This window comes from Pseudophryne corroboree, chromosome 11 (genome assembly GCF_028390025.1).
Source record: "Pseudophryne corroboree isolate aPseCor3 chromosome 11, aPseCor3.hap2, whole genome shotgun sequence".
Taxonomy (NCBI): domain Eukaryota; kingdom Metazoa; phylum Chordata; class Amphibia; order Anura; family Myobatrachidae; genus Pseudophryne; species Pseudophryne corroboree.
In genome coordinates this window covers 171,230,677-171,254,051 of record NC_086454.1, presented here as the reverse complement: position 1 = coordinate 171,254,051, position 23,375 = coordinate 171,230,677, and the positions used below count along the sequence as shown (strand labels likewise).

At 47.7% G+C, this 23,375-nt stretch overlaps 1 protein-coding gene across 1 annotated transcript in view; it reads left to right on the top strand.

The window, feature by feature from the left end:
* The window catches only part of LOC134970067 (cathepsin W-like), a 120,691-nt gene extending 97,714 nt beyond the window's left edge, over positions 1–22,977 (top strand). The window contains exons 9-11 of the mRNA XM_063946162.1: positions 60–141; positions 19,924–19,982; positions 22,808–22,977. Coding sequence (XP_063802232.1) covers positions 60–141; positions 19,924–19,982; positions 22,808–22,909 — 243 coding nt within the window. The 3' untranslated portion in view covers positions 22,910–22,977. The remainder of the gene's footprint in view (positions 1–59; positions 142–19,923; positions 19,983–22,807) is intronic.
* The last annotated feature ends 398 nt before the right edge of the window (positions 22,978–23,375 follow it).

Here is a 23,375-nt window from a genome sequence, read left to right as displayed (position 1 = left end):
CTTTTTCTACAAACACTTCTGTATATATGTAACTAAATATCTTCTTTCTATTCCTACAGCATTACAAGAAGGGAGTTTTCAATCCTCGTACCTGTAGCCCAAATCCAACTCACATGGTTTTATTAGTGGGCTATGCCAGAGGTAAATCCTAATGTTTATTATCTTTCATTTCTGGACAGCAATTGATTAAATATGCCACACTGTAAACCCAATTAATACCCCACACAATACTGTACCTTTTACCATGATTTTTACCTGATCACATACAGTCCCAGTTATATTATACTGTAATAAGCTGTCTTCCTAACTGCTGAATTTAGTGGATCATCATATCTTATAGTCACTAATTAGCTGACCATGTAACATTCACAAACAGTATGTCACAGGAAAGGGCCATGTGAGGGTCATTATGGGTAAGGTTATCCCCACGAAGGGAATCTAGATGCTACCACCATGTGAGTTGGCAGTTCTGTCGTCTGATGAATCTGGTGGAGCATGTGACAAACAAGACTCTGGGCATTGTAGGTTCTGGTCAGAGCATACTGTGGGATTATCTTCTATAGTAGATGTACCCTGATTTCTCTATATAGGATGCACCCTGAAATCATCGGTGTAGCCCACCCAGATGCAGAATAGCATTTTGCTTTTACTTGGTTTTTTTCCAATCAATATATATTTGTTAAAATTTCAAAAATGTATATTTACAAAATAATGTTTGAGTGCAGAAAAGAAGCAGGGCAAAAAAAGGGGACTGAACTTTAACCATAGGCCACACATACATACAGTAAGTAACCCATACGTGCCTACTCTCCCGGAATGACCGGGAGGCTCGGAAAATCGTGTGGTCCTCCCGGCCCTCTGGAAGAGCAGGCAAGTCTAACGATTTTCAAGGTTCTCCCCTGCTCGGCCGCCCACTTAAAGAGTAAAGTGGGAGGTCTGGGCAGTTGATGACACAATTCTTGCTGCTAGCCACGCCCCCTGCAGTATAATGACGGTAATGGCAGCATTACAGAGCGGGCTGTGTGGCTTCAATGACACAATCTCAGTAACCACATCCCTGTTCCACCTCTGCCCCGCCCCTTATAAGCATCATAGCCCTGCCCCGCCCAAAGAAAGCAGACAGGATGTCGGCAAGTATGCTGTATGTATATAGAGTAGCAATAAACAGATATACAGAAAACAACAATCAAAATAACATCAAAACAAGCATGTTCTGTACCTAGACAGATGAGGAAGGATTCCCAAGCAGCAGGTCTGCTCCTTCACCATCGGTCACAAATTTGTGCCACCTGAACCATTTAATTAATGTCGAGGAGGCAGACATAGTATATGGGACATTCTTTGTTTCCATAAAAAGTGTTTCCATAAAAAGTGCAAATTGTACTGAGTAATGGCTGCTTTAGTAAAAATCAAGATGTGTCCCAGTATATAACAGTTATGTTTGGGTAGATCTGGAGGGTAGACATGAAGAAGGGCTAGGGCGGTGGATGGTAGTAGACTGACATTTAACACCTTAGAAACAAAATGGAACACCTCCCACCAATGAGCTTGAATTGCAGAGCACCCCCAAAATATGAAATGTATCTCCTACCGACATCCAGTTACGCCAGCAATACTGTGATTGCACAGGCCTCATAACATGCAGCCTGGCCAAAGTACAGAAAGCTAATAAAGCATTTTATACTGTAATTCCAAATGATTAAAGTAACAAGCAATGGGCAGTTGAGTAAATAGATTCCCACTGCTGGGATGTAAAGGGCTTTTGTCTGTCAGACTTCCATTGTAGTTGGGCCTTAGTTATAGCGGCAGAACACTCCCCAAGGCACTAGCCATACCAATATCCTATGCTCCCCCTAGAGTTGCCTTGCGTTATTTTAGAGTGAAAATCTGGCGAGTGTCATCCCAAAGGGCCACCTACCATGGCAGAGCTAGCTACCCAATTTCTAATATGGTAATAGGTGAGTAGTTCACTAGAGGGGAGAAGATATTAAGACTGCAGTTGGGAACATTGAAGTGTTGGCACAAAGGAAGGACATCTGCAACTTGTTATTTATTATTAATAGTTATTTATATAGAGCCCACATATTCCGCAGCACTTTGCCGAAAATATTAAGTAATTCACATCAGTCCCTACTCCAGTGTAGCTTACAATCTATAGCCCTAACTGTTATGCACACCAGTGCCTGCAGGAAAGTACTGGTGTCAGAACTGTTATGCACTCCAGTGTCTGCAGGAATGTACTGGTGTTTGAACTGTTATGCAAAACAGATGGACTCACAGACAAACTGGGGGATATGACATAACGTACACAGAAGGTGATAGGGTAACAAAATACACACAAAGTTAACAGAGAAGCCCAGAGGCTAAGGAACTGGGTATCTCCCTTGTATTAGAACTGCTCAGATGGAAAAGCAAGATGTTGTGTTTTAATACGTAGAGAACCCGAAATGCTGTTGCTAAGGGCAACAGCAAAACCCTAAAGGGTTACCAACGGGTGTGGCAGTAAACTCCTTGGTCAGAGATGGAATGATAGACACAAGGAGAATCTCCACAATCCTAATTCTCACTTGCAGTGCACAGGTTTTAGCTTACTGCCACTAAACTGACCCCTGACACCTAGCACAGTGAGACAGGATTAGACAGGCAAGTCTTAGAATACAGCCGCAAACTTGCTAAGTTCACAGAGTAGTAACAGAACCCCAGCAAGCTAAACGACTGACTCCAGTCTTACTGCTAGGTCTGGATTGGCAGAGTGTAATACCAAATCCCCAGGCCTATTTGCAGTAAGCAACAAACAAATACAAAGCTACACAGTACTGGCTAACTTTCATGAACTGACTAACCAACAAAGATTCAGCAGCATCTGCTTACCCTGAAAAGAGGCCTTATAAAGCAGGTGCTGTCCACGCCCCACTCAGACCTCACAGACTGTGAGCACAAAAACCAGCACCGGATCCCCTGCCGTGCACAGAGCCTATAACCACTGCACAGCAAAAGACCCGAACCGGAGTATCAGCTGCGCTCAGGTTACTCCACTAGCACTTGTCTCCCGGTTGCCATGACGACGTGGCAGCACAGGGCAGGAGACCCTAACAGTACCCCCCCTCTGACGAGGGGTCAAAGAACCCCTACCATCGGGTTTATCGGGGAACTGCGAGAAGAAAGAGCGTATCAGTCTGGGGGCATGAAGATCACAACTGCGCACCCACGACCGCTCCTCCGGGCCATACCCCTTCCAGTGCACCAAAAATGACAGCCGACCCCGAACCACCTTGGAGTCAAGAATCCTTTCAACAACAAACTCCCTCTGGCCACGTATCAGAAGAGGGGAAGGTCTTCCACTGGAAGAAGGATTACTAATCGCCCGTTTTAAAAGGGAACAATGAAATGTTTTATTGATACCCAAAGAACGGGGCAGATCTAACTGAAATGCCACCGGATTGATAACCCTGGTGATCTTATAAGGGCCGATGAACCGGGGCCCTAACTTATGAGATGGCTGTCTCAACTTCAAATTCTTGGTAGACAACCAGACGAAGTCTCCTAATTTGAAGCTGCAGGGTCTTTTCCGCTTATCAAAAATCCTTTTGGTCACTAATGACACAGACACAAGGGCTTTCTTCACTTTCCGCCAAATACCTCTAAGGACCGAAACCACAGAGGAACCACCAGGCGTGGAGTCCAGGGGGTCAAAAGAATTGGCCTTAGGATGATGCCCATACACACAAAGGAAGGGAGAGATCCCTGTAGCAGAGTGAGCCGCGTTGTTATAGGCAAACTCCGCCATGGACAGATGAGCAACCCAGTCAGTCTGACACTTGGAGACATAACACCTGAGGAACTGCTCCAAGGACTGGTTCACCCTTTCAGTCTGCCCATTAGACTGCGGATGGTAGCCTGACGACAAGCTGACAGAAATCTGGAGATCGGAACAAAATGCCCTCCAGAATTTGGCCACAAACTGGGATCCGCGGTCAGAGACCACATCAAGTGGCAACCCGTGGAGACGCACAACATGCAGCATAAATAATTCAGACAGGCGTCTGGCTGATGGCAGCCCAACCAGTGGAACGAAGTGCGCCATCTTCGAAAACCTGTCAACGACAACCCAGATGGCTGTCATCCCCGAGGATTTGGGCAAGTCCACCACAAAATCCATTGAAATGTGGGTCCATGGCTTAGATGGGATAGAGAGTGGATGTAATGGGCCAACAGGAACCCCTCTAGGAGTCTTATTTCGGGCACAGATGTCACATGCCCGAACCCACTGATCCACATCCTTAGCCACCGAGGGCCACCACACCGCCCTAGATAGCAACTCCCGAGTTCTGGCAATACCCGGGTGACCTGCCGACTTCTTGGCATGGAATTCCAGGAACACTCGCTGTCTTAACCTAGGAGGCACAAACAAAAGACCTACCGGAAGGTCTGGAGGAGCCTGCTCCTGTGCTCTAAGGACTAATAATAAGAGGTCCTGGGTAATGCCCACTTTAATACATGATGGGGAAACAATGGGCAACGGCTCCTCGGTGGTCTCCTGGATTGGAGCAAAACTCCGCGAGAGCGCATCAGCCTTGATGTTTTTTGACCCAGGGCGATATGTTATCAAAAAATTAAAGCGAGCAAAAAACAAAGCCCATCGTGCCTGCCTGGCATTGAGACGCTTCGCTGACTCTAAATATGCCAGATTCTTATGGTCAGTGAGAATTGAGACCACAAACTTAGCCCCCTCAAGCCAGTGTCTCCACTCCTCGAGTGCATCCTTAATAGCCAACAATTCCCGGTTACCCACGTCATAATTCATTTCGGCAGGCGAAAATTTACGGGAAAAGTAAGCACAGGGATGAAGGCGATTATCAGACACTCCCATCTGAGAAAGCACTGCCCCAATACCCATCTCAGAGGCATCCACCTCCACCACAAAAGGACGCTCTGGATCTGGGTGTCGCAGCACCTTGGCCGAAACAAATGCCCTTTTGAGACGGGCAAAAGCCGCTTTAGCCTCACAAGACCAGTGAGCAACATCCGCCCCTTTCTTAGTGAGTGCCACCAAGGGCGCCACTATAGACAAAAATCCAGCGATAAATCGTCTATAAAAATTCGCAAAGCCCAGGAAACGCTGAAGCGCCTTCAAACTAGTGGGCTGCACCCAATCCAGGACTGCCTGTACCTTGGAACCCTCCATTTGGAAACCTTCTGGGGAGATAATATATCCTAGAAATGCGATTTGCTGAACTTCAAATTCGCACTTCTCCAGCTTCGCCCCAAGCCGGTGGTCTCTGAGTTTCTGGAGGACTAAGCGTACATGCTTCTGATGTTCCTCCAGGGAATGGGAGAAGATTAGGATGTCATCTAAGTATACAACTAAGAATCTATCCAAATATTCCCTGAGCACATCATTCATGAAATCCTGGAAGACTGCCGGGGCATTACAGAGCCCAAAAGGCATCACCAAATATTCATAATGCCCTGAGTGGGTATTAAAGGCAGTCTTCCATTCATCCCCCTCTCTTATTCGGATTAGATTGTACGCACCGCGTAGGTCAATCTTAGAAAAAATGGTGGCAGTACGAAGCTGGTCAAACAAGACCGAAATGAGAGGCAGTGGGTATGAGTTTTTAATCGTGATACGGTTCAATTCCCTGAAGTCGATGCAGGGTCGCAACGAACCGTCCTTTTTACCCACGAAGAAGAACCCCGACCCAACTGGAGACTGTGAAGGTCTGATAAATCCCTTAGCCAAGTTCTCCTGAATGTACTCTGCCATAGCCTGAGTCTCAGGACGTGACAGGGAGTACAACCTGCTCTTGGGAAGCTTAGCATTTGGCAACAAATCAATGGCACAGTCATAGGGGCGATGGGGAGGTAGTACCTCTGCAACTTTTTTGGAGAACACGTCCGCAAAATCTGCATAACACCCTGGCAATCCTGGCAAACTTAGCTGCGAGAGCCTGACTGGAAGGCTCAAGCAACTCCTGAAACAATCAGTACCCCAACTAAGAATCTCCCCAGAGACCCAGTCAAATTGAGGATTGTGGGCCCTTAACCAGGGTAACCCCAACACCAATGGGGCAAAAGTACAGACAGTCACATAAAAGGACAATTTTTCAGAGTGTGTGGCTCCAATAAACAAAGAAATCTGGCTAGTGCAAGAGGTAATTTTACCTTGGGATAATGGTTCCCCGTCTAACCCACAAATCTCAATTTCCGATGCCAAGGGTACTAAGGGAACAGGGTGTTTCAGGGCGAATTGGCGGTCCATAAAAACCCCGTCGGCCCCACTGTCCACAAAGGCCTCAGTCTTGACAGTTTGACCGAGGATCTTCAAGGTCACCGGAATGATAAAAGTCTTCTTGGGAAATTCTGACTTCTGGCCTGACAGGATATTTCCCATCACCCTCAGGCCCTGAAGTTTTCCGGCTTTTCTGGGCATGATACTACCACATGACCTTTATTCCCACAGTACAAACACAACCCCTGCTGTCTCCTCCGCGTCTTCTCACGCGAGGAGAGGCGGGTAGCCCCAATCTGCATAGGCTCCTCAGAAAATTCCTCAGAGTCTGAGGTTCCCTTGGGAAGGAAGGAAATCTCAGTCTCCCTTTCAAGCCTACGCTCTCTCAGCCGTCTATCCACCCGGATGGATAACTGCATGAGCTGATCCAAGCTATCAGGCAAGGGATATTGTACCAGTTGGTCCTTTATCTGGTTAGAAAGACCTCTTCGGTACTGGTGTCTCAGGGCTGGGTCATTCCACTGGGTATCATGGGCCAACCTCCGAAACTCCGTACAGTAAACCTCAACTGGCCTTCGCCCTTGCTTAAGGATCGAAATCTGAGCCTCGGCTGAGGCCGTCTTGTCAGGGTCATCATACAACATGCCCAGTGCCGTAAAAAAAGCATCAACACTTTTAAGCGACGGACAGTCAGGCTGCAACCCATATGCCCAGACCTGTGGGTCTCCTTGTAGCAAGGAAATCACTATGCCCACCCGCTGAATCTCCGACCCAGAAGACTGAGGCCTAAGCCGGAAGTATAGCTTGCAGCTCTCCTTGAAACAAAAGAACTGCGAGCGATCTCCAGAAAAACGATCCGGGAGATTTACTTTCGGCTCCTTAACCCCTGCAGGTGCTGCTGCTGCGGGAGCTCCGCCAGCAGCCTGGGAGGTGTGCATTTTAATGGACAAATCATTAAATTGTCGAGTCAGGACCTGCACCTGATCGACCACCTGTTGCAACGTATTTTGAGGGGTATGCTCCATATTCCCACAAAATTTCAACAGGAGTATTAGGCTGCTGAATATGTTATGCACACCAGTGCCTGCAGGAAAGTACTGGTGTCAGAACTGTTATGCACTCCAGTGTCTGCAGGAATGTACTGGTGTTTGAACTGTTATGCAAAACAGATGGACTCACAGACAAACTGGGGGATATGACATAACGTACACAGAAGGTGATAGGGTAACAAAATACACACAAAGTGAACAGAGAAGCCCAGAGGCTAAGGAACTGGGTATCTCCCTTGTATTAGAACTGCTCAGATGGAAAAGCAAGATGTTGTGTTTTAATACGTAGAGAACCCGAAATGCTGTTGCTAAGGGCAACAGCAAAACCCTAAAGGGTTACCAACGGGTGTGGCAGTAAACTCCTTGGTCAGAGATGGAATGATAGACACAAGGAGAATCTCCACAATCCTAATTCTCACTTGCAGTGCACAGGTTTTAGCTTACTGCCACTAAACTGACCCCTGACACCTAGCACAGTGAGACAGGATTAGACAGGCAAGTCTTAGAATACAGCCGCAAACTTGCTAAGTTCACAGAGTAGTAACAGAACCCCAGCAAGCTAAACGACTGACTCCAGTCTTACTGCTAGGTCTGGATTGGCAGAGTGTAATACCAAATCCCCAGGCCTATTTGCAGTAAGCAACAAACAAATACAAAGCTACACAGTACTGGCTAACTTTCATGAACTGACTAACCAACAAAGATTCAGCAGCATCTGCTTACCCTGAAAAGAGGCCTTATAAAGCAGGTGCTGTCCACGCCCCACTCAGACCTCACAGACTGTGAGCACAAAAACCAGCACCGGATCCCCTGCCGTGCACAGAGCCTATAACCACTGCACAGCAAAAGACCCGAACCGGAGTATCAGCTGCGCTCAGGTTACTCCACTAGCACTTGTCTCCCGGTTGCCATGACGACGTGGCAGCACAGGGCAGGAGACCCTAACACTAACACACATAGGCAAAATTAGACCCAGTTGCCCCCCCCCCCCCCCCCTCACAAAAAGACCTGCAAAGCAAATCATGGGGTGAAAATGGGCGTGTGGTGAAAATGGGCATGGTCACATACCAGAAGGGGTGTGGTCACTGCAAATGGGGCGTGTCAATATGACACAACGCCTGTTTCTCGTCACACTGGGAACATTCTTTTCAATGCCACATGCACCTTACCTATATGATGGTTTATCACAATATGGAACCTCTCAAGAACTGTATCCTCTAAGGCAGACGGTGTCTTCAGTCGGTATTCACTATTCATGTAGGAGATCACATCATCTAGAAGATGCCCTTTTTGTGTAGGAAAATCTAACAAGGTCAGCATCATGCAACAGTGGTTCAACCAGACTCACATTCTGCCTCCTGCATCTCTCAGCCACACCATCTCCTCCCTGCGTCTCTCAGCCACACCAGCATTTCCCCCTCATGTCGTCTCTCAGTCACCTCATCACCTACCCTCTGCGTCGTCTCTCAGCACACCATCACCTCCTCCTGCAACATTTCTTAGCACACCATCATCTCCTCCTCATGTTGTCTCTCAGTCACATCATCACCTATCCCCTGCGACGTCTCTCAACACACCATCACCTCCCCCTACATCGTCTTTCAGCACACCATCACCTACCCTGTGTATCTTCTCTCAGCACACCACCACCTACTCCCTGCATCATCTTTCAGCACACCACCACCTACCTCCCGCGTCGTCTTTCAGCACACCATCACCTCCCCTGTTTCGTCTCTCAGCACACCATCACCTACCCTGTGTCGTCTCTCAGCACACCATCACCTACCCCCTGCATTGTCTCTCAGCAGACCATCACCTCCACTTCGTCATCTCTCAGCACACCATCACCTGCCCTGTGTCATCTCTCAGCACACCATCACCTCCTCTGCAACGTCTCTCAGCACACCATCACCTTCCCCTGCAACGTCTACAGCACAGAATCACCTCCCACTGCACCGTCTGTCAGCACACCATCTTCTCCCCTCATGTTGCCTCTCAGCACACCAACTCCCCCTGTGACGTCTCTCAGCACACCATCACCTCCCCCTGCGACATCTCTCAGCACACCATCACTTACCCCCTGCATCATCTTTCAGCACACCATCACCTACCCCTGAGTCATCTCTCCGCACACCATCACCTCCTCCTGCAACGTCTCTTAGCACACCATCATCTCCTCCTCATGTTGTCTCTCAGTCACATCATCACCTATCCCCTGCGACGTCTCTCAACACACCATCACCTCCCCCTACATCGTCTTTTAGCACACCATCACCTACCCTGTGTATCTTCTCTCAGCACACCACCACCTACTCCCTGCATCATCTTTCAGCACACCACCACCTACCTCCTGCGTCGTCATTTAGCACACCATCACCTCCCCTGTTTCGTCTCTCAGCACACCATCACCTACCCTGTGTCGTCTCTCAGCACACCATCACCTACCCCCTGCATTGTCTCTCAGCAGACCATCACCTCCACTTCGTCATCTCTCAGCACACCATCACCTGCCCTGTGTCATCTCTCAGCACACCATCACCTCCTCTGCATCGTCTCTCAGCACACCATCACCTTCCCCTGCGACGTCTCTCAGCACAGAATCACCTCCCACTGCACCGTCTGTCAGCACACCATCTTCTCCCCTCATGTTGTCTCTCAGCACACCAACTCCCCCTGCGACGTCTCTCAGCACACCATCACCTCCCCCTGCGACATCTCTCAGCACACCATCACTTACCCCCTGCATCATCTTTCAGCACACCATCACCTACCCCTGCGTCATCTCTCCGCACACCATCACCTCCCCCAGCGACGTCTCCCAGCACACCTTTACCTCCCGCTGCATCATCTCTCAGCACACCATCACCTACCCCCTGTGTGGTCTCTGAGCACACCATCACCTACCCCCTGAGATGTCTCTCAGCACACCATCACCTACCCCCTTGCATCGTCTCTCAGCACACCATCACCTCCCCCTGTGTCGTCTCTCAGCACACCATCACCTCCCCCTGCGATGTCTCTCAGCACACCATCACCTCCCCCTGTCGTCTCTCAGCACACCATCACCTCCCCCTGCATCGTTTCTCAGCACACCATCACCTCCCCCTGCGTCGTCTTTCAGCACACCATCACTTGTACACATGGGAGCCCCTCAGCCAGCGTGGTGACAGCGCGGAAACTGTCAGCAGGGGGCTCTGTCTCTTGTCTCAGCCCTTCACTATGACATAACCATAGGCCGAAATGAGCGGGAGTGAATCCCAGCTAATTTAATTGACCCCTTAATACAGTGTTTCAGAATAGTAGGCACTAACCTTGTGCAGACTAGTCTAGGACCTGAGAATAGGACCTCGGGCTTCAGCGCAGTCAGATGGCGGTGTCGCTGCACTGTTTTAAGGATTGTCAAAGCTAAAAATCAAGATGGTAATCCTCTGTGACTCTTCTTCATGTTGCACCATGTTCAAGCAACTGGTGTAGAACTATAAGTCCCAGAGTGCAAAACCATAAGGCAAGGTAAATATCTGATGATATACTCATGTGCCTGGACAGCCAATATAAATATATACATATACAGTGGGAATCGAAAGTTTGGGCACCCCAGGCAAAAATTTATTTTAATGTGCAAAAAGAAGCCAAGGAGAGATGGAAAAATCTCCAAAAGGCGTCAAATTACAGATTAGACATTCTTATAACATGTCAAAAAAAATTTGATTTGATTTTCATCATTTACACTATCAAAAGAACAGAAAACAAAAAATGGCGTCTGCAAAAGTTTGGGCACCCTGCAGAGTTAATACCTTGTACTGCCCCCTTTGGACAGCTGAGACCTGGCAGTGTCATGGATTGTTCTCAATCATCGTCTGGAAAGACCAGGTGATGTCAATCTCAAAGGTTTTAAAAGTCCAGACTCATCTGACCTTGCTCCAACAATCAGCACCATGGGTTCCTCTAAGCAGTTGTGTAGAACACTGAAACTGAGAATAGTTGACGCTCACAAAGCAGGAGAAGGCTATAAGAAGATAGCAAAGAGTTATCAGATGCCCATATCCTCTGTTTGGAATGTAATTAAGAAAAGGCAGTCATCAGGAACAGTGGAAGTTAAAGCAAGATCTGGAAGACAAAGAAAAATATCAGACAGAACAGCTCGCAGGATTGTGAGAAAAGCAAGTCAAAATCCATGTTTGACTGCACGATCCCTCCAGGAAGATCTGGCAGACACTGGAGTTGTGGTACACTATTCCACTATAAAGAGATACTTGTACAAATATGGTCTTCATGGAAGAGTCATCAGAAGAAAACCTCTTCTACGTCCTCACCACAAAAATCAGTGTTTGAAGTTTGCAAATGAACATATAGACAAGCCTGATGCATTTTGGAATAAAGGCCCTCATTCCGAGTTGTTCGCTCGCAAGGCGAATGTAGCAGAGTTACACACGCTAAGCCGCCGCCTACTGGGAGTGAATCTTAGCTTCTTAAAATTGCGACCGACGTACGCGCAATATTGCGATTACAAACGAGTTAGCAGTTTCTGAGTAGCTTCAGACTTACTCTGCCTGTGCGATCAGTTCAGTGCTTTTCGTTCCTGGCTGACGTCATAAACACACCCAGCATTCGCCCAGGCACTCCCACCGTTTCTCCGGCCACTCCTGCGTTTTTTCCGGAAACGGTAGCGTTTCCATCCACACGCCCCTAAAACGCCGTGCATCCGCCCAGTAACACCCATTTCCTGTCAATCACAATGCGAACGTCGGAGCGATGAAAATGCCGTGAGTAAACTTACTTTCTTCATAGTAAAGTTACTTGGCGCAGTCGCAGTGCGAACATTGCGCATGCGCACTAAGAGAATTCTCACTGCGATGAAAAACTCCGAGCGAACAACTCGGAATGAGGGCCAAAGTTCTGTGGATCGATGAGGTTAAAATAGAACTTTTTGGCCGGAATAAGCAAAGGTACGTTTGGAGAAGGAAGGGCACAGAATTTAATGAAAAGAACCTCTGTCCAACTGTTAACCATGGGGGTGGATCAATCATGCTTTGGGGTTGTATTGCAGCCAGTGGCACAGGGAACATTTCACGAGTAGAAGGAAAAATGGATTCAATAAGATTCCAGCAAATTTTGGACGCTAACTTGATGCCATCTGTGAAAAAGCTGAAGTTAAAGAGAGGCTGGCTTCTACAAATGGATAATGATCCTGTCAGGTTCTGTTTAGTTTGTGTTCCCGGAGGGGGCGCTAGTGGGTCAGTGGTAGTAATGTGGAGGAAGAGAGGAGGCCGGATTGGATTCCTGCGCATGTGCGCAAAGTGGTTTTATTAAACAATAAGTTGAAACAATATGGCAGCAGAAATAATAACAGTAACGATGCTGATGAGAATGAGCAGCGTGGAAGCTGAGAGTCTATGGCAAAGTTTGTATAATGGATTCAATCGATCAGGGGATCGATGTGTCGGTATGAGAACCGATAGTTCTTAAGTTGTGGAGCCAGCAGAGATGATGGTGGGAATAGCAAGGCTGGTAGCAGTTGCAGGAGACTAGCGTTAAGGTTCTCAGTGCAGTTGGAAATAACACTGGCAGCTTGCAGGCTGAAGAACAGGTGTAGGTAAAGGGATGCACCTGGAGGGAAGTCTCTACTGCAGAGGCTGGAGCACACTGTGATGGTAAGATGTGAAGCCTGACCAGAGGTACCAGGGTTGCTGGTGCTTGTGGTTCCACGGTGAATCAGGTTCAAACTGGAAGGCAAAACAGGTACGCAGGGGAACTGGAGAACGGAGCCAGACACTCAGGTCATAGGAGTGACACGAAGTCCAGGACAAGGACTGACTCACCCTGCTGCTCCTGATATACCCCCCGGTCTGCAGGCATTGGCTGGATGAGAAATGAGGAGGTGCGGCCAAGCTCCGGATTGGCTGATGCGGCAGTCCGGGGAAAACTGTCATGGTGGCGCTCATGCCGCGGCCCGGCGGGAACGCGGCGTGCATGCACGCCCGCTGACAACAGGAGCGTTCCTAGGCCCAAGATGGCATCCGGCGACAGGGAGGCCAGTGACAGCGAGACGTAGGGGCCCCGGACAGAGGCCGCACCGACGGACAGATGCAGCTGTGGTAAGTCGATTCCTGACAGTACCCCCTCCTTTACGGGTGGGCACCGAACACCCACGTGGCTTGGAAGGATGAGTTCTGTGGAAAACATGGACCAACCTTGGAGCATGGACATCTGTAGCATTTACCCAACTCCTCTCCTCAGGACCATAACTGGACCAGTCGATGAGATATTGCAGACGACCGTACCGGCAGCGGGAATCCAGAATCTTCTCTATTTCGAACTCTATGCCCCGCTGGGTTCGTATTTTGGGACCAACTGGAAGAGCTCTTTGGAAACGATTCAGGATCAAAGGTCTGAGGAGAGAGACATGAAAGGCATTAGGTATTCGTAAGGAAGGAGGCAATTTGAGCTTGTAGGCCACAGGACTGATGACTTTGTCAATGGGAAAAGGACCAATGAAGCGTGGTGCAAACTTCATCGACGGCACTCTGAGACGAAGGTTCCGAGTGGAAAGCCAAACCTTATCATTGGGTTTTAGGCTGGGAACTGCACGTCTTTTGCGGTCGGCAAAGAACTTGTATCGACTTGAAGCCTTTTTAAGGGAAACATGAATTCTCTTCCAAGTTGATGAAAACTGACTTAGAACAGAAGTGGCTGCAGGAACATCGACATTAGGTAGGTCTTGAAAATCTGGGACACGAGGATGTTGCCCATATACAGCAAAGAACGGAGTGGTTTCCATGGCAGTATGATAGCGAAAGTTGTGAGCAAATTCAGCCCACGGAAGCAGGTCTACCCAGTCATCTTGGGAAGATGAAACATAAAGCCTTAAGAAGGTCTCCAATTCTTGGTTCACCCTTTCCGTCTGTCCATTCGTCTGAGGGTGGTAGGCTGACGAAAACTTAAGGTTGACTTGCAGGGCAGAACAAAGGGTTCTCCAAAATCTTGCCACGAACTGAACTCCACGGTCAGATATAATCTCAGTAGGCAGTCCATGTAAACGAAAAATCTCCCGTAGGAAGACTTGAGCAAGTTTCGGAGCAGAAGGAAGACCTTGGAGTGGAACAAAATGGGACATTTTGGTAATCCTGTCGGCAACTACCCAGATGGTATTGAATCCTTGAGAGGAGGGTAGATCAGAGATAAAGTCCATGGACAGGTGTGACCATGGATGGCTGGGTACTGATAACGACTGTAACTGACCTGCCGGAGACTGACGGGGTGTCTTGTGTTAAGCACACTTGGGGCAGGACGCCACGAAGTCCTTGATGTCGACCTTCATTTTCGGCCACCAGTAAGTTTCAGACAAGAACTTGAAAGTCTTTAGGACACCAGGGTGCCCAGTGAACTTAGACTGATGAGCCCAAGACAGCAACTTGGAACGAAGCTCAGGAGAAACAAAAATCTTGCCAGGAGGCGGAACAGGAGTAACTTGAGTCGAGGCAAAAACAACTGGATTCAGAATGGAATGCGGAACTGGATCGGACGTCTCCTCTTCGGATTCCATAGATCGGGACAGAGCATCAGCTTTGGTATTCTGAGAACCAGGGCGGAAATGGAGCTTAAAATTGAAACGAGAGAAGAACATAGCCCACCGGGACTGGCGAGGATTAAGACACTGGGCTGCCTTTAAGTAGAGCAAATTCTTATGATACGTGTAGATGTTAAATGGAAACTTTGCCCCTTCCAGGAGATACCTCCACTCCTCAAGAGCCAGCTTGATCGCCAGTAATTCTTGGTCACCGATGGAATAATTAGCTTCCGCAGGAAGGAATTTGCGAGAGAAGAACCCACAAGGATGAATCTTCCCATCAGCCCCTATTTGGGAGAGAACAGCTCCAACTCCCACTGTAGAAGCATCTACCTCCAACTCGAATGGCTTATTAACATCTGGTTGCGACAGAACTGGGGCGAACATGAAGGCCTGCTTGATTTTTTGAAACGCAGCCAAGGCATCTTCTGACCAGTTGGAATGATCTGCCCCCTTTCGAGTTAGGCTGGTAATAGGAGCAATGAGAGTTGAGAATCCTCTGATGAACTTCCTATAATAATTAGCGAATCCCAGGAATCGCTGAATGGACTTGAGAGTACTCGGAATAGACCAATTAGCAATAGCTTCTAATTTTGTCGGGTCCATCTGGAGATCCGATCCAGAAATTATATACCCTAGGAAGGGTATGGAAGAAACTTCGAAGGTACATTTAGACAACTTGCCGTAGAGACGGTTCTCACGAAGACATCAGAGGACCTCACGAACTTGTAGGCGATGTGAAGAGAGATCTTGAGAGAAGATAAGAATATCATCCAGGTAGACTACGAGATATTTGTACAGGACATCACGGAAGATTTTGTTAACAAAGTGCTGAAACACTGCTGGGGCATTGCTCAACCCGAATGGCATTACTAGGTACTAAGTCGTAATGGCCATCCCGAGTATTAAAGGCAGTTTTCCATTCATCTCCGCTGCGGATCCTGATGAGATTGTAGGCACCGCGGAGATCTAACTTGGTGAAGATGCGGGCTCCCTTGACTCTGTCAAAAAATTCAGTGATGAGAGGTAATGAATAGCTGTTTTTGACGGTAATATCGTTGAGCCCCCGGTAATCGATGCATGGGCGTAATCCTCCATCTTTCTTTTTAACAAAGAAAAAACCCGCTCCAGCGGGTGAAGACGAAGGGCGGATGAATCCTTTCTGTAGATTCTCCCTGATGTATTCACTCATTGCCTCGGTTTCAGGTACGGATAACTGATAAGTACGCCCCCTAGGTGGCTTCTTGCCGGGAATGAGATCAATGGGGCAATCCCACTCTCTATGGGGCGGCAGAACATCGGCGGCCTTTTCGCTGAAGACGTCAGAGAAATCTTGGTAGGCCACAGGAAGACTTGACTGAATTTTAACTTCTAAAGACCTCACAGGACGAACTTGGGCTAGGCAGGACTGATGGCAGTGTGAACCCCAGGAAGTCAGTTGTAACGTGGACCAGTCAATCTGCGGATTATGTAGCTGGAGCCAGGGCATACCCAAAACGATCTCCTGGGTTGCCTGAGGGATGACTAGAAACTCAATTAGTTCCGAATGCAGGAACCCGACTCCCAGAACTACTGGCTTGGTTTGATGAGAGATGGAACTCTTGGAAATTCGGCTACCATCCACTGCAGTGATATAGGCTGGATATATAAGTTCGCAGATAGGCAGATGGAACTTATCAACTGCAGCTTGGGTAATGAAGTTGCCGGCCGCTCCACAGTCCACTAACGCGGATACCGACTGGAGTCCCGCCCTAGTCTCTAAAGTCACAGGAAGGATAAGGTCTTGATTTGAAGGAGCTTGACTAGAAGATCCCAACTTGACTCCTCCTTTACAAGTCAGGATCTGGCGTTTCCCGAACGCGTTGTACAAGAACTGATTTGGTGACCTGTAGCCGCACAATAAAGACACAGTCTCTCTCGAAGTCTTCTTGACCGCTCCTCAGGGGTTAAGCAGGACCTATTAATTTGCATAGGCTCGTCAGAAGGTGGAGGCTGAAATTGTGTCGGAGGTACCATTCTCGGCTTGCGGGGCACACTTCGAGCATGCTCACTGTTGCGTTCGCGAATGCGAGAGTCCAACTTGATACATAAAGAAATTAAATCTGATAATTGCTCAGGAATGTCACGGGTGGCTAATTCATCCTTAATTCGGTCAGAGAGTCCATGCCAGAAAGCTGCTACCAGCGCTTGGTTATTCCATTGAATCTCTGCAGCCAACGTCTGGAACTGGATGACATATTGACCCATACTACGGGTACCTTGACGGAGTTGGATAAGATCTGCAGAAGCTGATGTTGCGCGACCTGGTTCATCAAAGATGCGCCTGAAGGTTGACACAAATTCGGTGTAGTTATTCATAAGCGGGTCAGCACGCTCCCACAGAGGAGACACCCAACTCAGGGCTGATCCAGAGAGCAGTGAAATAATATAAGCAACCTTGGATCTTGGCGTGGGAAAATTGTGTGATAATAACTCAAACTGGATTTCACATTGGTTAAGAAACCCGCGACATAACTTGGGACTGCCATCATATTTGCTAGGCACGGGCAGGTGGAAGCGTGACACTGGAGTTGATGCAGCCGGTTAAGGAGAACCCGCTGAACTTGCAGAAGCGGGGGTAACTGGAACCGAAGGAATGAGAGCACTAGGCAGAGATTGCTGTAGAGTATCGAGCCGGGAGGACATTCCTTGCAGGAACTGGAACATATGCTGCTGCGCAGCCTCTTGACCATCCAAGCGGGAGACCAGATCTTGTAAGGCCCCTGACCCCACACTCTGACCACCATCCGAGTCCATCGGTCCTGGACTTACTGTCAGGTTCTGTTTAGTTTGTGTTCCCGGAGGGGGCGCTAGTGGGTCAGTGGTAGTAATGTGGAGGAAGTGAGGAGGCCGGATTGGATTCCTGCGCATGTGCGCAAAGTGGTTTTATTAAACAATAAGTTGAAACAATATGGCAGCAGAAATAATAACAGTAACGATGCTGATGAGAATGAGCAGCATGGAAGCTGAGAGTCTATGGCAAAGTTTGTATAATGGATTCAATCGATCAGGGGATCGATGTGTCGGTATGAGAACCGATAGTTCTTAAGTTGTGGAGCCAGCAGAGATGATGGTGGGAATAGCAAGGCTGGTAGCAGTTGCAGGAGACTAGCGTTAAGGTTCTCAGTGCAGTTGGAAATAACACTGGCAGCTTGCAGGCTGAAGAACAGGTGTAGGTAACGGGATGCACCTGGAGGGAAGTCTCTACTGCAGAGGCTGGAGCACACTGTGATGGTAAGATGTGAAGCCTGACCAGAGGTACCAGGGTTGCTGGTGCTTGTGGTTCCACGGTGAATCAGGTTCAAACTGGAAGGCAAAACAGGTACGCAGGGGAACTGGAGAACGGAGCCAGACACTCAGGTCATAGGAGTGACACGAAGTCCAGGACAAGGACTGACTCACCCTGCTGCTCCTGATATACCCCCCGGTCTGCAGGCATTGGCTGGAAGAGAAATGAGGAGGTGCGGCCAAGCTCCGGATTGGCTGATGCGGCAGTCCGGAGAAAACTGTCATGGCGGCGCCCATGCCGCGGCCCGGCGGGAACGCGGCATGCATGCACGCCCGCTGACAACAGGAGCATTCCTAGGCCCAAGATGGCATCCGGCGACAGGGAGGCCAGTGACAGCGAGACGTAGGGGCCCCGGACGGAGGCCGCACCGATGGACAGATGCAGCTGTGGTAAGTCGATTCCTGACAGATCCTAAACACACTTCAAAATCCACGGTGGATTACATCAAGAGGCATAAACTGAAGGTTTTGCCATGGCCTTCACAATCTCCTGACCTCAACATACTTGAAAATCTATGGATAGACCTTAAAAGAGCAGTGCGCCACAGACAGCCCAGGAATCTCAAAGAACTGGAAGACTTTTGTAAGGAAGAATGGGCGAAGATACCTCAAACAAGAATTGAAAGACTCTTGGCTGGCTACAAAAAGCATTTACAAGCTGTGATACTTGCCAAAGGGGGCAGTACAAGGTATTAACTCTGCAGGGTGCCCAAACTTTTGCAGACGCCATTTTTTGTATTCTGTTCTTTTGAAAGTGTAAATGATGGAAATAAAATCAAACTTTTTTTGACATGTTATAAGAATGTCTAATCTGTAATTTGATGCCTTTTGGAGATTTTTCCATCTTTCCTCGGCTTCTTTATGCACATTAAAATGAATTTTTGCCTGGGGTGCCCAAACTTTCGATCCCCACTGTACATACCTATATCTCCCAACATGACCCTCTCCAGGAGGGACAAAATGCTCTGCTTCTGGATTTTTCTCTTAATTTATAATTGCCAGCACCTGTGTTGAACAGGTTAATGGATAAGAAAGGTCTTTCAGCACAGGTGATGGCAATCATACAGTAAGAAGGAAGTCCAGAAGCAGAGCACTCTGTCCCTCCTGGAGAGGGTCATGTTGGGAGGTATGCAAACTTCTGGGTTGAGACTTGTAGTTAGGGTCAGCTCTGGCAGGCAGTCAGACAGCTTGGGAAGGAGAGAGGGTGGGACTCTTCAGCTCAGGCAGTCAGTCTCTACTCTCTGGGGATAATAATTGGCGCGGGAGGACGGAGGACAGCGCGAAAGGGGTCCGGGAGGGCTGCAGCAGCACTTTTCAGCTGTATTGGTCCTGGGCAGCCGCCGGCCGGTGTTGTTTGGCCACACTGTGTCAGCCTGCATCCAACAGTAAGAAAGGGCGGACGGGTAGGACTCGACGGAGGACTCTGCTGTGGCGGCCAGGTGGTCTTTGACGGGTGCGAGTGCGGCCGTACTCAAACAATAAAATAAAAATTAGTTGCCAAGATGGGGGGTTGGGTCTGGGAGCTACAATGCAGCTACAGTCCTACTGATCAGCAAATGCATTCCTGACCGGTAGTGCACTAATTACATTTCTAAATTGGGTTTTCAGGCTAATGGCTGGTGCGGTGCACCCCCAGACCATCCCCGCAGTTTTGCCTATACTAACACATATACAGTAGGGTTTATTTTTTTGTTAGAAGCTAGTTAACCAGCCAGTATGTATTTGCTTTTATATATTTTCTTATTCAGATAAGGATGTCCCTTATTGGATTGCAAAAAACAGCTGGGGACATAAATGGGGAGAAAACGTAAGTACACAGTAATATAATATGCTATACCTTTCCAATTTATTGCACATTATAATATACAAATAATAAATGTCTGCTATCCTGTAACGTAACTGATTCCTCTCTTACTGAAAACGTGTCTGACACTGGTTGGTGATTCAAGTTGCAGGAAGACTTGACAGGTTAGGTTTGCAGGCATTTCATCAAGATTTGTTGCTGAGTCTATAAATAAATTAATTGGTGTGATATATTCATTAGCAACTTCCTTATTTTCTGACCCTCTGATGCTGGTGGGGACTTTATATTATTCTTGCACTACTTGGACTCGGTTTCCAAATAAATGATAAAAATCACTTCTCTGAGAAAACTAACAAACCATTACATATATAAGATATATAGTTATATATAAAATACAGAAAAACAAATTGAAGCATTAAGGTGCTGCACATTTACACTTTAACCATATAAAACTCATAGACCAACAATCAGGGGTGTATTAAGAGAGGAGGGGGCCCGTGTGCAGTGTCCGTCAGGCCCCCCATCTCTCTAGCAGGCAGCGGCTAGTGCGCAGGTTTCCATGGCGTGGCAGTCATTTTCACAGTGATTTTCCCTACTGTGTATGCAGAAAATAGCGGAAAAATGTCCACTGCGCCGTTTTTCCCAGCACCTGCATAGCACCTAGTGCTCAGAGTCACTGATACTGCCGCGGGACTCCGGAGAGGTAAGTATGAAAAAATGTGTGCTGGTTGTTGTTCCAAATAGCCCAGTCACACTTCCCCACTATGAATTTGTGGGTGGCAGCTTAGCTCTTCAATGTACCGATAGGTACATTAAGTCGGCGATCAAATCTGTAATAAATATAGATAGAACAAGCAGGATACAGTCAGGATCCCGACAGTCAAAATCCTGACACTAAAATCCCACCAATGAAACTATCGACGGATCCCTGAGGTGAGTGTGAGGGTTTGGTTTAGGGTTAGGCATTTAGGCACTAGGGGGAGGGTTAGGGTAAGGCTACAGAAGGGGTGGGTTAGGGGTAAAATACTTACCCGGAAGTCGTCGGCATTCTCAGCTTTGGGATTCATACCCAACCCAAACAAGTGGCTAATAGTGCAGTATAAAGGGCCCTACACACTATGCGATCCGCCGCCGAGCTGCCTGATGGGTGATACGACCGACGGGTGGCCCGGCGGCGGGGGGGGGGGGGGGGAGTGATGGGGGGAGTGAAGTTTCTTCACTCCCCCATCACCTGGCTTCATAGCAGTGCATGCAAATATGGACGAGATTGTCCATATTGGCCTGCATGCACAAGCGACGGGGCACCAGCGATGAACGGGCGCGGGGCCGCGCATCGTTCATCGTTGCTGCCTCCACACTGAAAGATACGAACGGTATCTCATACATTAATGAACGAGATTGTTCATATCTTTCTGTAATGTCGCCCAGTGTGTAGGGCCTATTAGCTCAATAATGGTATAATAATCTGCATACCAGATAATCATGAATCCCTTTTCACATCTGTTGCATTCTATCCCTCATATGTGGTGTTAGGAACAGTTTTTATCACTTAAAGGACACGGCGGCCGCAGGGGGTGCTGGTAGAGATCACATTGGATCCCTTTCAGGAATATGTGAAAGGAAGCCCATAGGCTTCTATAGGGTAACGGCAGCAAAACCTGACTTTGACCACCACATCCATGTCCTGCAATGCATCTCATTCCGGAGCTTGGTACATATCAGAAATGTGTCCGAAGCCCCAAAACGTCAGTTTTGGGGGTTTTAGCTGCATTTTCCCTTTAGTACAGCCTATGTTATCTCATCTTTCTCGCTGACCCCTTTTCTCTGTGCCTCTCTCTTTCTCTTCTCTCTGTGCCTCTCTTATCTCTCTGCATCTTTCTCTATGCTTCTCTCTCCTCTCTGTGCCTCTCTCTTAACTCTTTGCCTCTCTTTCTCTATGATTCTCTCTCCTCTCTCTGCCTCTCTCATTTCTCTCTCCCCCTCTCTTTGCCTCTCTCTGGTAGGACCTGCGCTGTTGCTGCCGCCGCATGGGCATGTGAGGGAAGTAGGCGCAAACAGAGCAGGCACAACCAGGGGCAGTGATGACAGGATATAGTGCTATAGGGCCCCATGAGGTAAATCCACCTCTGGACTTAGTGTAAGTCCATTTTTGTAGCTTTTGTATCCACATTCCTGTGTAGTACATTTGCCTCCTGCCCCCACCAGACACCAGATAACATTATTAGTCCCCTAAACCAACTACCATACCACAAACACTCGGAAATGTAAACATTCGGTGTAGATTTATTTTAAGCAAAATATATGAATATATGCTAGTATGTGTTTGAGAGTATTTTTTAATCTATAAATTTGAGGGGTGATGTTGGCCATAGCAACCAATCAGATGATGTCTGTTCTAAAAGGTAATACAGAAATGCTAGACAGTATCTGATTGGTTGCTATGGGCAACATCACCAATTCTCTGTTTTAGAAGCTTTAGTAAATTTACCCCTAAGTGTCCGTGTGTTAGTGTAATTTAAGGTAGGGGGATAATTTCCCTACGTGATCCATGGCTGACAGGGAGCTAGAGCTAAAAATAAGTAGTCCCAGATCTGTGCCTTGGAACGTTTATTCCTTACAATAGCTGGGACAGTGTCTCAGATTCATGCCTGAGACTGCTTTATATTATAGCTTGTTCTGTTACTGACCTCAGCACCCACAGCATGGGGAAATGCATGTTCCTATTCCTATATAAAGTGAGGAGGTGCCAAATATGTAGTGGTGATAATATTTCTTCATTTACGTTTCTATAGTTCTACAACATGAATATTTGTTCTTTTCTTCCTCAGGGTTATTTGCGAATCGCCCGTGGCAAAAATATCTGTGGCATCACAAAATATCCCTTAAGTGCCATTGTCTCCGGAAATCAAAGGATTACTTGTCCAAAATGACCGGAATCTATTGTATTCTGATTATCTGCATCACAATCCTGATGGAAATAAAATAAGATTTATGTCGATTTTCCAAAGTACAAGTCCCACTATATATTATTATTGTATACTCTGACTTCTTTGTCATTTAAGTGCAGTTCTTTTTCAACACAGTAAACGTTGTAAGGGAAAAAGGTTCATGAAGTGAACTTGCGCATAATATTAATAATGTTCCCCCAAAATATATTCACTGTTGTATTAAGGGGGATCAACTTAAGGGAGATGTACTAAGCCTTGGAGAGTGATAAACTGGAGAGAGCTAAAGTACCAGCCAATCCGCTCCTAACTGCCATGTTACAGGCTGTGTTTAAAAATGTACAGTTAGGTGCTGATTGGCTTGTATTATAACTCTGTCCACTTGATAACTGGATAGTCTCTGGAAAACTGCCATAATCGGGACATTTGGGAAGTTTGTTATCACTCTCCA